This window comes from Musa acuminata, chromosome BXJ3-9, assembly GCF_036884655.1.
Source record: "Musa acuminata AAA Group cultivar baxijiao chromosome BXJ3-9, Cavendish_Baxijiao_AAA, whole genome shotgun sequence".
Classification (NCBI taxonomy): domain Eukaryota; kingdom Viridiplantae; phylum Streptophyta; class Magnoliopsida; order Zingiberales; family Musaceae; genus Musa; species Musa acuminata.
This window is the reverse complement of record NC_088357.1, coordinates 6,924,440-6,941,437: the sequence shown is the minus strand read 5'-3', so window position 1 is coordinate 6,941,437 and position 16,998 is coordinate 6,924,440. Positions and strand designations below refer to the sequence as shown.

At 38.5% G+C, this 16,998-nt stretch overlaps 2 protein-coding genes across 3 annotated transcripts; both read right to left on the bottom strand.

Annotated features, from left to right (window-relative positions):
- Positions 1–698: 698 nt before the first annotated feature.
- On the bottom strand, positions 699–7,436 carry LOC135586447 (serine/threonine-protein kinase Nek2-like). Of its 2 annotated transcripts, none has more exons than XM_065167883.1 (15): positions 7,300–7,436; positions 6,774–6,900; positions 6,636–6,702; positions 6,077–6,142; positions 4,704–4,750; positions 4,573–4,618; positions 4,380–4,460; positions 4,238–4,280; positions 4,072–4,121; positions 3,909–3,990; positions 3,769–3,818; positions 2,787–2,860; positions 2,640–2,691; positions 2,052–2,507; positions 699–1,490 (listed from the first exon to the last, which is right to left on the bottom strand). In XM_065167883.1, exons 2-15 carry the CDS (start codon positions 6,857–6,859, stop codon positions 906–908), a joined length of 1,785 nt encoding a protein of 594 aa, XP_065023955.1. In that variant the 5' UTR covers positions 6,860–6,900; positions 7,300–7,436; the 3' UTR covers positions 699–905. The 2 variants fall into 2 exon arrangements, with proteins under 2 accessions (XP_065023955.1, XP_065023956.1); XM_065167884.1 differs by having other exon boundaries at positions 1,284–1,490; positions 2,047–2,507.
- Positions 7,437–8,688: 1,252 nt separating this feature from the next.
- On the bottom strand, positions 8,689–15,969 carry LOC135648929 (protein tesmin/TSO1-like CXC 3). The gene is made up of 10 exons (XM_065166951.1): positions 15,686–15,969; positions 13,194–13,363; positions 12,385–13,102; positions 11,186–11,661; positions 11,022–11,096; positions 10,544–10,724; positions 10,357–10,452; positions 10,211–10,277; positions 9,543–9,714; positions 8,689–9,450 (listed from the first exon to the last, which is right to left on the bottom strand). Exons 1-10 carry the CDS (start codon positions 15,737–15,739, stop codon positions 9,063–9,065), a joined length of 2,397 nt encoding a protein of 798 aa, XP_065023023.1. The 5' UTR covers positions 15,740–15,969; the 3' UTR covers positions 8,689–9,062.
- Positions 15,970–16,998: the final 1,029 nt, after the last annotated feature.

Below are 16,998 nucleotides of genomic sequence, written 5' to 3'. Positions count from 1 at the left end.
TAAAAACATATTCTCAACACAATGAAGGGGGCAAGACCTTTTTTGATCGCTCGCATCCGTACTCGAGTTACTAACTTAGGTGTCGGAGAGACTAGATCATGAAACTTTTTCCAACTTTGATTCTTGTGCAAGTGGCAGCTCGAGAGCTCAACATTTTCACCCCAAAAGCACCTCAAGCAATCATGTGTATACAGGTCCAAACTATATCGGACTAACCAGAATGTCAACGATTTTTTCCTCTAACAAATCTAATTAAAACCAAATTAGATCCAATTAACTTTTATTTGAGTCGTTAGACCAAATGTGATCCGAATTATACTAAATTTAGCTCAAATCTCCAATCAAGTACCGAACAGGGTCGGATCCAATCCATTTAGAAGCCTAATTGGATTGTATTCGATCCATTTACATGAAGATATCAGTGTCAACAAAGGACCAACTTAATACATACATACATGGGACCAATGGGAACATTGGAGGTCTACTAATATCAGTGTCACATGAATAATTAGGACCCAATCTGGGCACATTAGGATTTATTCAAAGGTATCAAAACCTTGAAGGTTGGCAAGCACATAGTCAAACCCGAAACTAAGTTTATAGGAGCAGGCAGAGTGCCATCAATAAAATCAATGTTCTCCAATGAAAATTTCCCAGATTCAAGCAAGAAAATGAAGGCACTTGTCAACAGAAGAGCATGATATAAAAGCTGAAATAACATTGACATCAGTACAGTACATGCTTTGTTTGAAAGAGTATCAGCAGCTAATCTCAAGTTAAATTGTCATCCTATCAAAGCTACGTCACATTACAAAGTTGATGCAATGATCTCCGTGAGCTAGTGCCGATAAGGTATATGAGCTCCTTCAGTTGGGTCTTTATGCAGCAGGCAGTAAGTCACTGAGTCACAATATTGTCTCCTTGAAGCTCTTGGCCAGCCATATAGCTGTCTCCCTTGGGGAGACTTTACCAGGACCAAATGGCTTCAGTAACACCCCCAACTCCTCAAGCCTCTCCTGCTGCAACAACTGAGCACTGAATTCAAGCAACCCCTCCAGGGCCTCTGCCCGCTGCTGGTACGACGAGGTGTCGAACCTCCTCTGCCTTGCATCTGATGATCCCCGACTCGAAGCATCTGCAGCTGTTGGATTCCTGTCTGAAGAATCGCTCCCATTGTCACCTTCAGTTCGGAAAGTCTGGAAAGTGCACTTGTCCTTGGTGATTGAGTGGTCTGCATGGTGTGGGGTGGCTGAAGAGGAGCCGTGAGCTGAGGAGAGTTTCCGAATCGATAAAAAAGGATCTTCAGATGATGAAGCTAATGGGAATTCTGCAATTCTATCTATTCGAGGGGAGTTGACTGAGACATTGGGGGATTCTGCCCGGCGGAGAATGCTGAGATTGCATGTAGGATGAGACTCGAATGTAGCTAAAGGAAGAGAAGCTCTTCGAGAAGGTTTGCCAATTCCATCTGATGGAGATTGAAATGCAAGCTGCATAAAACATATGATTAGTTGGAAGTACAGTGATAAATGAAAGTGACATACATAAAAGAATAGTGGCATCTGCTTAAATACTAGTTATTGGATTAAAGCTCATATCGAAAATGTTTATTCATGTGACTCAAAGTATATCAACTAGCTAGAACATTATACACAGCTGAAATGTGATTAACAAGCACTGATACAGAACTTACTCTAAACAGATATGAGAAATAAAAAAACTCTCACTCTGACAATCGTTATCACTATCATGAAATCATTAACATGCCTATGACAAATAAAAAGTAGCCGCTACATTACTCCAAGAGATTAACATGCATATGACATTAATCATTGCAAAGGATTAGAGTCCATCAATAAAAGAAACAACAAAACAGATATGCTTAATGGTATGTGATCTGACATCTATGTGACAGCTCATAGAAGTTTTTACTATCAAGAGGGAAAGAATGTTTTATATTCAAAAGCTCAGATTAAAGGCTTTCTAATAAAGAATAAGATCATTATTATATTAAATGGTGAACATATGAGCAGGAGTATATATGACCATACTGATTGACGCCTTGGTCCAGTGTGCAATGATTCTGAGGGCTCCACTAGCATCCTAGGAGTCATGAAGGTTTTAGCAGGCTTGTACATTGGGGTCTTCAGAGTACCTGAGTGCTTCTCACTGATTCTTTTGTCACTAATCTCCCCAAATTGACTAATGCCAATTGAAAGATCCTTTATCCCTTGGTCCAGATAGTTTGGAAAATCCTTAATAGTCTGAGTCGAATATATCGAGCCTTGCTCCAAATGTTTGCTCAGTTTTAGGATCCTCTCATTGCCTAAAGATTTTCTTTTCTCCTTGTCATCATACATAGAGTCATCTTCATCATCTTGAAATCTAATTCTCCTTATGTTGCTCGTAGAGAGGTGAATAGGGAGCATATTCCTTGTAGGGCTAGACTTTAGATTGACTTCAAACACATAAGGTTGAAGATGTGTATGTTTGAGCAGTTCTGCAGCCTGTTGGTACAAACAGTTACATTAGCTTTCATTAATCTTGAAAGAATCATGTAAACAGAAACTTCTTATATGTATAGCTGAAGATTGAAGAAGCTTTCAGCACTTGAGTATAATGCTTGTCTGAATACATACACTTGGCCTATGTTCAGGGCTTTTTCTCAGCATGCTTCTAATGAGTCCCCTACTGCACACAATAATCAAGATATGTCAAAAATAGACTAGTATTTTGTGTACAATTAAGTCGAGAAAATCTCAAACTGAGAGAGGAACCAGGCTTACAATGCACCGGAGTATGAACTTGGTAGAGGAGCCACTATGGACTTGTTGATTTTGTTTATCAAAGCCTGCATATCCTGCATGAACCACAAAATATAGGCAAAGTTAATATAAGTGGCAATTACAGGACAATAATGATTGCATAAAAAAGAAAAGAACCATTTATATTTTCGTTCCATTCTTTGAATCATACTACCAGAGTGGCAACCAGGTATTAATACAGAATTTAGATCTAACTTGAAAACAAATTTTATCATGAATCAGAAATTTGATATATGCAGAAAAGGTTACAAATAGTCAAGTTCATTGAGTAGTTTTAACTAATTCTATCAAATGAATAGTAAAGCAAATGATTAAACAAAAAAATATCATTCTGATAACTGAAGCGACTAGTTTCTGCAAACAATTTGGGTTTTTTTGCATGTAATCCACCAATTATGAGTTTATTATTTAAAGCCTTTTCCATCTGAATGTTGCCATTGCTTCCCTTCGGATGTTTCATTAATTAAATTTACCCCACGGTGCTTGGCGTAGCTACTGTCTAACTTTTCATCAAATTAACATTATAAACGTCTTATGGCATCACCGAACAAGACTCTGATGTCACGTACCCAAGTAATACTAGGTTTTTCTGTATCGAAATTATTATCTCCTTTTCCCCTTTCAGCCCCTTGAAGATTTTTATTTTCTTTTCATTTGAAGCAATGGAATTCAGCGCCTTGTCTGACCACTAAAGGACATTGTTCTATATAGTAATATATCTAAATTATGGGGTATGATCCATTTAGACAAACCCAAAAGGTTGATACTAAATTATTATCTAAAAGATACTCAACAAGACTAAACAATGGATTCAGAAATGGATGAAATCACAATTTGCAAGGGATTGTTCAGAAAAAGACTGAATCTCAAAACGTAAAGTGTTTTAAAACCCAAATTAGAGTAATACATTTGCAAATACATTATCAAATTTGCTGAAACTTACAAAAGCATTAAATGCAGGCTTCAGAGCAGTCATCTCGTAGATACAACAGCCTGGATAATCAAGAAAATCTACTTTAAATCCTAGCTGGTTCTAGAAAGCTGGAAATGTTATCTTTGTACCCTAAGTAAGAGGCACATTACCTAGAGACCAGATATCAGACTTAGAGCCATAAGGTATATCAGCAAGAAGTTCTGGGCACATATAACTAGGAGTTCCAACAACCTGCATCAAGAGCCAACAGCTCTCAGAAATAAGGAACATGATGAATTAAGATGCATTGTTTTAAACAGCTTTAACACTCACTGAACAAGCCAAATTATCTGAGGTTAAAATTTTAGCAAGCCCAAAGTCACCTGCAGAATGATTCAATTTCAAAGAATTATGTCAGCTAATATGTCTGTGTTTGAACTCAATGGTACTATGATATTCACCATAATGATGTCAATTGACAAACAAAAAGAACACTCACCAAGCCGTATATTTTGGTCTTTTGTAAGAAATATATTTGAACACTAAAAAACAGTAACACAACATATTTAGTAAGCACAATCTATGCATCTATTATCCCATTACATAAAGAGGACAGCAATTATCATTACAATGTTGCCTACCTTTACATCACGGTGAAGGATATGACTCTTATGCAAGTAATCAAGTGCCATAAGGAGCTGGACAAGCCACTTACACAGCTTCTGGTTGTAGACAAAACAAGAGATTGAGGGTGCAAGATAAAAGAGAAAATTGCAGAAACTAGACATGTATTGTACAAAAAGTATAATAGACTTTGTTATTAAAATAAACAACCTCCTCAGGAAAAAGATGTCCATTGGCTTTCTTTATGGCTTCAGCCCTGAACATCCACAGGAAACAATTGCACATCCAGTGTCAATAGATGAACTTACAACAATTAGACTTCACTTGAAATCAAAACTTACATGTCACCTCCCTCACAATAACCTATTACAATGCATACATAGCAACCCTGAAAGGAACCAAAGTTTGTATGCCATTACAAGATGATAACAATAGAAACAGATAGTAGATGATGTCACCACCAATAAGTATATACCAAGCAAAATATTATAAGATGAGTATACCTGTTGAAAGTGGAAAAAAGGTTATAAAAGAAAGATATACATTTGCATTGACAGGCATGGAGAATGAAATGCTCAATATGCAACAATTACAAGAATTCCTGAACAGATGAACAAAGAATGGTAATAATATACCACTATAAACATCATAAAAACCACACCTGTGTCATTTAAGTAAATACAACCTCCAAATTATTTTTATGACATGTAGCATGAAATTATAACTCTCAGAATTAACTTCAGAGGCTTTCTCAAGGTGCATATGCATCATATAGTGCATTACATGGTATATGTGTAGAACTGAGTTTATTATTAAAGAGCTCAGCCGGAAGTTTCCTGTGGAACAAATTCCAGCAAACCTCAATCACCTTAAACTTCACCACTAGTAGAAAGGGAAATAACTTTTCTACCTTTTTCCTGCCTTACCCATTGGGTAAGACTATTTAATCACCTGCCCTCATCTGCAGGTTAATAGAGCAAGCAATGGGTAGGAAATCTAGCTATATGTCAGAAAGGATATCACTGATATGATAAATATGGATGAATCTGAAAATGAGTTATCGTAACATCTTATTTACTTGCAAACACATGATTACAAGAAAATAATCAGATATAATTATACATGGCAACAAGCATAAACACAGAATATTTCATTTGCTCAAATATTTCATGGAATCAAACAGTCTCAAACAAATGCAACTAAGAATTCATGTGATAGTGTGATATATGTGTGTGTGTATATATATATGTATATATATACATATATATAAATATATACATATATATATACATATACATATACATATAAATATATACATACATATATATGTGTATATACATGTATATACACACACACACATATATATATATATATGTGTGTGTGCGTGTGTATATACATGTATATATACATATACATATACATATACATATATATATATATATATATATATATATGTGTGTGTGTGTGTGTGTGTGTGTGTGTATACATGTATATATACATATATATATATATATATATATATATATATATATATATATATATATATATATATATATATATATATATATATATATGTGTGTGTGTGTATATATATACATATATATATATGTGTGTGTGTGTGTGTGTGTGTGTATATATACATATATACATATGGAACAAATCAAAAGGCAGATTTTAGTAACAAATCTTTGGTCAGGAGGGGAAATATACTAACTTTTTCAACCCAAGAATCTCTATACTCCACAATAAATGGGTTTCTTACTTTGGAAATGAGCTCCATCTGCAAAACCAACAAAGATAAAAGCAATAAATCAAATATATTCACCCATTTCTGATGACATGTTATCATGTGGCAACAAAGTGACTGCTATGTGCTACATGCATAGCAAACAACTGAAATCGCCACCATCATCATCATATGATACAAGCCTCCGTTTTCCCATCAAACATAGGGCCACCTTTCAAAAACAATTCTTGCTCGAGAACCAAACCACCAAGAAACAACTCACGGTCAACACTTCAAGGGTGATGTCAAATTCCCCCTAAAGAGGGGGAAATGGGCTTTGCCATAAGAGAGAAGCAACTGTGCGACTCCATTTTAAGAGAGAAGATAAAGAACAGTCTCCCACTACAGAATCTGAAACGGAAAAGGAACTCTAACTCGGGAGTCCAAACTACTAATAGGAACAAGAAACCAATGATGATTGATAATGCATAGATAGAACTAATCAGCGTAAAGAGTTGCTCAATGTTGCCCAAGTAAAGACGCTCACTTCCTGGTGAGCAGATCGACGGCACCTGTCGGTCTGGCGAGCCAAACGGATCTTCTTCAACACATACCTGTAAAAACCAATGAGGTCGCAGCACAAGAACGGAAATAGAAAGATGAATGGCCGAGTGCCTTCCCTCACCTCTTATTCTCAAGCCTGTGCCTCACCAGCAGAGCCGACCCGAATGCTCCCTTCCCTATCTGCTCCAAGACCTCATACTGCTCCATTTGGGAACCACTCGTCGCTCAACCCAAAAGATTACTCACTCCTGTATCACAATACAAAGCAAACCTTTCCTTCCGTTACCGAAACCAAGCGTTTCAAGAAACCCGCATCTCTTTACGGGATTAAACCACAAAAAGGAATTAAATCAATAGGTTAAAGCCACAAGGAAACAGAAATAACCCAAGAAAACACAATGGATTCATTTTCGGAACAGTAAAACCCCAAAACAGTTCAAGAAAACAAAAAAGAAAGACGGGAATAGGAGGAGAAGAGAACCACAAATCACAACATCAAGAAGAATTGGTGATAGGAGAAAGCAGAGCACGTTTTGGAAGGCTCAGAACTGCAGCGTTCGTGGTGAATCGAGTTTAATCTCAGCGAAGGACGCGAATTTGTTGGTGGAATGTTGGGATGGACGGAGGAAAAGAACTCTTCACTCTACCTTCTTCGTCGTCGTCGTCGTCATGGTCTTCTTCTCCTCCTCATCCTCAACTTTCGAGACTCGATCGCATTCTGAAGTACGAGAGAGAGAGAGAGAGAGAGAGAAAGAAAGGCGGCAAAGTGGGTTGAGGAGTAGAGGAATGAAGATTCAAACTCTTTTGATTTGCTTTGGCTTCGTTTATCCTCCCCGTCTCTCTTTCAACAGCAGCACAGGAGAGGGGGGAAGCCCAAGGGACGGAGATAGACACCGGCTTTGCACACGACTAAAGCGACCGGCACGACGACGTGGTGCGAACAGAGGACGTAGCAGGGACGGGTCGCAGTCGGAGTCGTGACTAAAGCCGGTTGTCAACTGATGGCCGGTTCGGAAGAACGGGGGATGATTGACGCCACGTACGACGAGTCACAGTCGCCGATGCTTCTCTACAGGAAGGGCCACGTGATATTTGCGGGGCCCGCTAATGGCCACAGTTATATCCAGTCACAGAGCAGGTACAGTTTCGGGTACTGATGAGGTGGTAGAAAATAATTACTGGTCGAGATCCAGCTACTTGTCCTGGTTGGAAAACGACGATAGAATATGGAAAATGGCAGCCATGTCCCTGTTTTAGTTTACTGCTGCTGAGCTTTGCCAAGACTGGAACTGAGCCTTTTATTTCGACTAGTTTTCTTCTTCTTCTCTCTTCTTTAATTCTTCTTTCTGTCCTGTTGCTGAGCTATCATATTCATCCTCTTTGTATCGTATTTTTTTTTTGGAGGGATGGATTGTGTTTGGAAGCTCTTGGACAACACAAAACAATGCATGTACAGTAACTCTTCTTCAAGCTTTTACTGTGTTTACTTACTCCATGCATGGCTGCTAAATGCTTTTTACCTTGTGTAATTCCATTAAGATACATGGACACTTCTCCGTCACTGCCACAGGAACTGCTACTATATTATCCAAAGGTAGAAGAGGAGTGCAGAAGGAATCTGAGGCTGGTCCACATTGCTTTGTTCTGCTTTGGCTACATCTCATGCCTGCTTCTAAACCATGTCTATGGTTCCAACAAAACATGAAATTTCCATAGTATGTGGGGGATCATGTAATCTCCAGTTAATAGTCCATCAACAGGCTGAGAACATACGAAGATGATCTGTGCCAACCATGTCTTCTCCAAAGGCATTCTCTTGTCTCGTCACCTCTGATCAAAGTATCAAAATAAGTGTAGGACATTAGATGGTCCTAAGTTGCGAGAAATTCAATATAGCATGACACTGTCGATTACAATAAATCAAAATAATAGCATTTACATCTCTATCATGCAGATTAACCATTAGCAAACTAGATCCATGCATCGGCACAGTCCACTGGACTGTTCTACCACTGCCTTGAGAAATGAAAGAACAATTAACAGGAAAAGGACAATAATCACGATGATTGAGCTATGAATATATACACCACAGGATCAAGGTAGAGACATGTAGAAAGATCCTCCGTAATAAACATACAGGAATGTCGAACATCTCGTTACAAGGTATCCTGTAGAACAAGCTGTCTGCTACTTCAACACGACTACTCGTAATAAAACATTTTATCTTTACCGAGACGGACTGCTTGAGTTTGCCGAAGTGTTAAGAGTCTCATACGACCACTGCGGCGGCAGCAAACCGATGACCACATCGAACTCATGCAGGCAGGCAGGCAGCCAATTCTACAAATATTTCAGATACAAAGCATGGAATCGAAAGAGAATAATCTGTCGAAATGATACCAAGGATCCGTCAGCTGTTGGAATAGTTCACTGGGCTCTCAGTGGATGCATCACCAGTAAGTGAAGGGAAGGAGGGGATAGATTTCAGTATCAGTTTCCTGCAACCTTTACGGTTTGGTGGTGATGATCCAACTCCTCCATTGTGTGGAGGTGACACCCTCTTTCTATTAGGGGAGGAAATATTTACACCCATGGTTGGTGATGCAATGGGTTTTAGAATAGCTGGAGTGTCATCCTCAAGAACTGTGCTGCCTTTGTTTTCGAACTTGGGTTGGGGGAGAATGATTTCAGACTTCTGAAGCATGTGAAAGCCATATAATCCAGGAGAACGTCCAATGGAAAGCTTAGTAGGTCGTGTGGGCTTTGCACTTGAAGAAAATGGCAGTTCAACAGACAACCTGAAAGTAATATATATACATTTTTTTTTTTGCAGCTGCTTCTGCGAAAATCAATAGACTATGCTATCAAAACAACGATGAAAGTGTCTCACCTGCAATGTTGGTAAGGTGTTATGGGTAGAACTTCTCCATAGGTATGATGCTCATCAACCTGAACATTAGTGGCATGGTGAAGTTGAACATCATCTGAACTTTCATTTTCCTTCTCACAAACATCAGGTTCTTTCTCCACTTGTTCAATTTCTTCAACACCTGGCAGAATGCCTGTCAAGAAATTGTAAGGCCAGAATAAACCAAAAAGACTATCTCTCAAGGAGTTATGCTCAAGAAGGCTTGATGTTTCGATTCAAACCTATGCCAAATAATATCAAATGCACAGTTATCATATATAAAAACTGGTGAAAAAAGTAAAATGCGAGAAATTAGATACAACAACATTGTTTCCAGGACACCCTTGTTAATTTTCCCATTGATAATCTCTTCTAACTTGGCTGATCCAGTATGAATTATCAAGTTACAGACCCTACTCTTTTCTCGTCTTAGTTCACTGTATGGAAACAAACAAGGTAAAGTCTGACCAGAATATGAATTATGCAATTGCTTTTTATGTGTTGCAGGCCATGACGTTCAAAACAACTAAAACTCAAAGAGAAACCTAAAAATTTCTGCAACTTATCAAAGAAGCAAATAAATGGTATTCCCCTAAGCAGCTACCTTGCTTTATAACTTGGGAGAATGAATGGCATATATCAACACTCACCATCTTTTCTTCCATACAAATTCTTACATCCTTCACATCTGCAGCTTATTGAGCATCCAACACCACCCTAAAAATAACATGCATGTCCAAATCAGATAACACACCATAGTAAAAGCAAGTGGTTGCCCAAGCCCAAGCCACAAGACCTGATAGCATTCACAGTATTTCTTCAGGCAATTTGACTTTTTGCAATTGCACCCTCTTTTATGCCGTGCCGAAGCAGGAGTCTTTTTATCATCATCCTAGGGGTATTAAAGGAATGATCCCATCAGAAACAAGAGTGGGAAAAAAGGAAAGAAACAACAGAAACATAGCAGCAGACGAGATTCTTACCCCCATGTCCAGACCAGAATCAGTTGTTCGAATTACTTTTGGGGCAAATGCAAGTGGATTGCGAGATTCTATCTGTTTGCGAGTAGCCAGGACTGTCTCCTCGTGGATTGGCTTGTTAAAACATCCTTGACATGAACAGGGCTCAGAACAGTAAACTCCGGCAGCAAAGCACTCACAATAGCTACATAAGATGTCAACAAACCAAGACCAGAACTTCAGAATACTTACATGCTTAGTCATAAGTAGCAGAACATGTCAATGGAAATAATGGTAAAGTTAAAATTAAAATAGTTAATCTTGATTTTCTTGTTTGGTAAGACGTATCAGGTACTTTTACTTTCTTGTAAAAACAACAAATAATTTGAAACTATTTCTGGAATGCTGTGAAAGCAGGCTGCTATATAAAGGGTAAATCTGCAATTTGAAGTTCTTAATAAGCATATCTATAAAATATTCAGATGAAGTAAAAGAGCCTCACAGTTTCAAACATTTTGACTTCTTACAGTTGCAACGCTTGCATCCTTCACTTTCACCTCCATTTTCTGACTTGCGTCTAGATCATGAAACTCCATTGTTGTTGATATAGTGAAGAACAAAAGGTCATGATAATCAGGAAGACATATAGCAGCATATGCAACATACCTCTTCTTTTTTGGACTACCTTGATTTAGCTCCTCACTATTATTTGGTTTGCCATCCTTTGGAGCATCATAAGATATAATCTGAGGGTCAAGTTCACTACCGCTAGGACGAAGATCCTTTTCAGCAGAGAAGGGCTTCCTCAGACTGTTGTCCTCTGCTGTTGTTGATGGAAAGGGATCAATAGAGCATGGGATACTGATCGGTTGTTTCCCAGTAGAAAGAGTCTCTTTGTTGGCCATTCTATCCTTTGATGTTGTAGCAAGAGTGTTCAAATGTAACCCAATACCAGATAAAGCACACAGTGACCTACTAATTTTAGGCTCCAAGTTGTTGCTATCGCAAATTCTCTTGCCTTTGGATGGAAAAGAAGTTGAAGGATTGAGGTCCAAGTCACTGTACATATTCCTTTTAGAAACACTAGCTACTTCAAAAACCAAACAGCGTCTGTGCATGCCACGTTTTTGGTGGCAGTCAACCTAATAAGAGAAATGGCAACCATTATCGTGCCTACATATTGACTTGAACATATTTCATGCACTCAAAATAACCAACTTAAAATCCTTTCAGCTAATGAACATCCTCATGTCCAAATATCATCACCCCCTCCCATGTAGGAGAGTGTGAGACATATGTTTAGTATTAATTAACATTTTTTCTTCCCCTTGAAAAAGAAATCAGAAGCAAATCAACTTCAACTACCCTCAACCACAAAAAAAGCAGGTCAACTAAGTACGTGTGTTTCAGATGTAAGTTCTTTACACTTTCAAACATGACAAATATGAGAATTTGAGGTTCAAACAAACTAACAGAAATGAAGCATATTAAAAATATTTCCCTGATATATCAGAGGATAACATGATAGATACAGCAACTTAAGAAAATCACACAACTTTAGCAGAGTGACTATATTTAAAGTAATTGAGTATCTTGCAGTTACCGAGAATCCCTATGGCAAGGAAAAACTTGCTTGGTCCTAAAAATAAAGGTATAAAACATAACACAAGTGCTGCTGCCCCATAGTCCCCATAGGATGAATGGAAAGCCAAACAAGAATTCAAAGATTGAGCATATAAGCTGGGATACAACAGAACAGGAGGAGAAATTTCTGATAAAAAAAAAATACTACTATGTTAGAGTTGCCAAAAGGATACAGATACATGCATATCATCCATTTTCTCAATCAAATCACTCAACATTACCTGAGCCTGGCAAGTGCCTGACAGCAAATTTGTGGCATGATCTGTCTCATTTTCCTTCCTAGAATCTTCATTAGAGTTCAGAGAAGGATCTTGGTTGACATTATGGACAAAAGCTCCAAGGGAGATATCAGGTTGTGTTGCCTGTTGATGATCAGCGTTCTCTGTGCAATTTGACAACACAGAAACCAAGGAATTTCCATCACAGTCCATGCCTTTCTCACCCACTTCATTGTGGGCCTCTGATTCTGTCGATGAATCGAAAATCAACAAACTTTCTACATCATCGGAGATTAAACTTTCCCAGTCACACCCTACCACTTCATCTTTGTTCAACTCATGTGGATGATTCCCCTGAAACCCAGCCTCCATAGCAAATAAAATTTTTCGCCTTTCTCCACCATTTTGAACAAGGTGAATTTCCACTGGCGTATGGCCTATGTCTAAATTAGGATCCATCTTAATGCCAAAGTGTGTTGGCATATTATGGTCAGGACTACCAGAATTGTATTGTGTTGACTGAGGAAAGGGACTATGGAGGCTTGGACATTGATCGGATGGATCAAGAGCAGCCTCATTAAGTGAACATGTAGTGTAATTTCCCCGTGTGCTGGCAGTGAATCTGGATGGCCTAACAGCATCAGAAACCTCTGAGCATAGGTTACTTTCACCCACATTGGATGCAAAATTCTCTTGTTTAGTGGTGTCCGTGAAAGGTGGCCTAAGTACAGAAAGAATATCATCATGAAATGGATATCAAAATGAAACTGATACTAACATAATTCTAAGATATATAAAAAATTGATTATTACCTTGACAAAACCCTAGTTTCCCTTGGAGGGTTGGCATGCGGTGAACTAAATATGGAAGAAAGAGAAGCAAAGTTCAATGACTGATATGTATGTGCAATATGTACTGAATCTATTGACTTGACGGGCTGGATAGGAGACAAATTATTGATGAAGTTAAAGATTGGTGACTCCTGCAACATAAAATGAAATTACTAAATAATATGTATAACCCTGAACATGACATAAACCATTGTAAAGAATTCAGCACCAGAATAGCAATGTTATTTTGTAAACAAATTACAAGATACACACCTTAACAAGACAAAGGAAACACAATGGTCATAAGATCAACTGGTATAAATAATTTCTACCACCATATTTCACTACTTTAACTATGAGTAAAGTGCTGGTGATGCAGTAACTGGGCTCTATGCAAGCAACAAGCCAGCACAACCATGCCCATATAGAAAATCCATTCACCTATCTATATATCAAAAACTTGCATGTTCTGGCATTGATATTGCATAAAACATAACAGTAGTATACAGACCATGGCATTGACCTACAAGCACACATTACAACAGCCTAGCTAGCAACAAATTGTACAAGTTCATTCTGAAGTCAGAGGCTACAAAGGATGAAATATTAACTCTTCAGCTGATGCATGGTTAAAGATTTGCTTGCACGTCCATAGTATACAGTTCTGAGCTAGCAACAAATCATATAGGTTGGTTCTAAAGTCAGAGCTAGCAAGGATAAAATATTAAATTTTAGGCTGACGAATATTTAAAATTTTGCTTTTTGAAGGTGCACGAGATTCCGATAGTTGTGAGCGTGCAAGAATTTAGTAAGATATTGGCAGTAATTTTTGACTTACATGGTGGTAAATCTTCAACAAAATTCTTTCGAAATGTGATACATACCCAAAACAAGAAAATTATTAAAATAAAGTCAGGTCTTCGAACCAAACCACTTGTATTATCAGCACTATCACAAAAAAGCTTAAATCTTGTCACTTTCACCAGAGAACAATCATAAAATGGAATGTTGACCAAATGAACACCTAAAAAAATAAATGCAGCAGGGAGGAAAAGAGTAAAGTGATACAGAAAAGGAAAGGGGAGAATCAATATCTTTTGTTTATGCTGGTATATGAATAGCCAAAGTGGATAAATCCCCACAAGACTATCAAAACAGAAAGACACATACAAACCTCCAAAGCATCAATACAGCAAAATGTTACCATGTGAGCAGAGATCCCAAGCAAATCATGATGAAAAATAACCATTTTAACCATAACTTCAACAAAATCATATGGGAGTCTTAGATTTGCAATGTATCCAAACTATGTGCAGATTGTCAACCAATCAAATTACAGAAACAGCATAAGAAATAAATAATAAACTTTTCCTTAAAAAACCCAAGAAATTAAGGCAGAGAACAATGGATCTCAAACAACTATGCATTAATCTTGCATCAAAGACACCCAGAGAAGTCGTAGTTCAAACCACGATAATATGCTAAGACAACATCCAAGATCAGTCAAAATGTCCCTGCGGAGTATCCAACTCAAGGCTTCCATCAAAGCACGAGAAAAGATTCCTGCATCAACGACACTCAACTCAAGGCTTCCATCAAAGCACGAGAAAAGATTGCTGCATCGACGACACTCAACTTCAATTCCTTCAAATTGTCACCGCATAGGCCACAGAACCCGAATAAAATGTAGCAAAGAGCAACCATTTTAAGCACCTTCTTCCGAGTTTGGAAGTATCCAAAAATAGACACTAGAGCAATCAATCACTCTATTGGTGCGTAAAATTTTAAAGAAAGAACATAAGAACATGGCCAAAAGCCCAAACTTCTTCATCAGGAAACCAAAAAATTGATGGCAGGACCACGATACGAAATTAACCAAGATTCGTTCTTGCAGTCCCCCTTTGGATTGAAAGACAGCAAGAAACTACTAAAACACCAAAGAGCGGCATTAATTTAGTCACAAGCGAAGATATCAAGCAAATTGGACCAAAATTAACCATTTTCAGAGATTTCTTTTTAGAAAGATCGTTAAAATTATAGATAGAGAACCCAAGGACACAAGAATCGACGAAGCACTCCTTCACATACAAGATAACAGTTAACAACATCTGAGCAGCGATTCAGTCAATATGTCATCGCGCAAGCAAAGATCCCGAGCAAAGTATAGCAAAATTAAACATCTTAAGATCTTTACTTTCAAGAAAGAACACGGCAGCAAAGATATCACCAGCCGGCAGCTCGGTCCGCACCGCGAATTTAAGGAAAGAAGAAAAAAAAAATGAGGAGGAAACAAAAACCCAACTTTTCGCCGTCAATAACGCAAACTTAGACCACTAAACCGCATCAAGGGCGCTCGACCCAATCCTCCCTCAGATCACGAGCAAAACACACAAAAATACATCAAGAAAGAAGGAAAAGGGACCCCAAACAAAGAACACCACCAACTGATCAAAATCGCATCAGACGCGAATCACCTCAAACTTGGACAGCGGCGTCCCCGCGATCTTGCTCCGATCTGGCGTGTCCATCTCGTTGCGACGCCCCAGAGCTCTGAGAGCTCACCCACATCTCCCTCCTCCTCCCTCTCCCTCTCTCTCTCTCTCTCTCTCTCTCTCTCTCTCACCAGTCCACTATAAGATTTCAAGAGGAGCGCTGGGCGGGAACCCCATTTTTGGCCCTTCCTTTTGGCCCTCGTCCTCTTCTTCCTCGATCTAACCTAATTAATCTAATCAATTTCACACACTCTCACTCTCTCTCTTCCAAAGTAGCCGGCCCCACCGCCCTCTGTCGCCATCTGTGTCTTCTCCTCGTCAACCTCGTGGTAGAAAAGAAATGACCGCAAGAAGCCTCCACGTCGCCGGTGGCGGGGAAGAAAAGGACAAGCGACTCGATGAGGCCACAGAGCACGGCAGGTGAACACCGCCACCTTTTCATTATTTTGCCGCTCCTCCTCGGGGGCTGGCTACCGACACCCGCTCCCAGGTCGGTCGCCGGTACTCTCACCCATGGTTAGCACATGGTGGAAGATTATTATGGGAAATTAAAATATGTGCTGTAAATAATATTTAAATATATAACAGCGGGATCCGGTGCTTTGCGGTGACATTAGAATGACCGAGAGAAGCGTTCAATGATTGGGATTTCCGTTATACTTATAACAGCGCGAACAGGGACGCGAAGGAGTACCCATCGCTTGGACCCGGAGTCCGATGTGGAGGTCCGCGTGGGACCCGTCTATCCTTTGATGAGGTGGAAGATTTGTAGCGAGTTTTGGGGTTGGGATCTGATGGAGACTAGTTGGCGGTGAAGATGATATCCGACACGGATTTTAAAGCATGCCGTTGGCAGCCTTTTTTGGCCGGATTTTTAAGGAATGCAACACTTTAAAGCTAAAGTGCAATTCCTTAATTCTCTATATATTTTTATATTATTCCCCATTAATCCTTAATTTTTTAATTTTATTACTCATAAATATATATATATATATAACTCTATTAATTAGCATATATCTCCTCGAAAATTTAATTTCTTTTTATATAGTAGATATCAATGATACTTGGATCTAAAATTGTTAAGAGACTCGGAGGGTCGATCGAAATAAAAATTAATATCATATAGGATTGTCTATCTTATATTTAAATTAATTTTAAATTAAATAATTTTATAGACATAATCTCTGAACTAATCTATTAGTACAAGGACAAATTCAATAATTGAGGGACATGACAGAAAAGAATCATTTCCTTTGATGAAGCCTAGACTGTGAACAAAGCTTTTCTAGGTTTAA

Excerpts from the sequence above, each read along its gene's own strand:
- LOC135586447 (XM_065167883.1), bottom strand. The coding sequence starts at position 6,859 with ATGGAGCAGTATGAGGTCTTGGAGCAGATAGGGAAGGGAGCATTCGGG. Across the intron at positions 4,619-4,703 it reads TATTGTGAGGGAGGTGACAT|GGCTGAAGCCATAAAGAAAG; the intron begins GTAAGTTTTGAT and ends GTGGATGTTCAG. Across the intron at positions 4,281-4,379 it reads TCCTTCACCGTGATGTAAAG|TGTTCAAATATATTTCTTAC; the intron begins GTAGGCAACATT and ends ACTGTTTTTTAG.
- LOC135648929 (XM_065166951.1), bottom strand. The coding sequence starts at position 15,739 with ATGGACACGCCAGATCGGAGCAAGATCGCGGGGACGCCGCTGTCCAAG. Across the intron at positions 10,278-10,356 it reads AATACTGTGAATGCTATCAG|GGTGGTGTTGGATGCTCAAT; the intron begins GTCTTGTGGCTT and ends TGTTATTTTTAG. Across the intron at positions 9,715-10,210 it reads TTTGTATGGAAGAAAAGATG|GCATTCTGCCAGGTGTTGAA; the intron begins GTGAGTGTTGAT and ends ATTTCTTGACAG.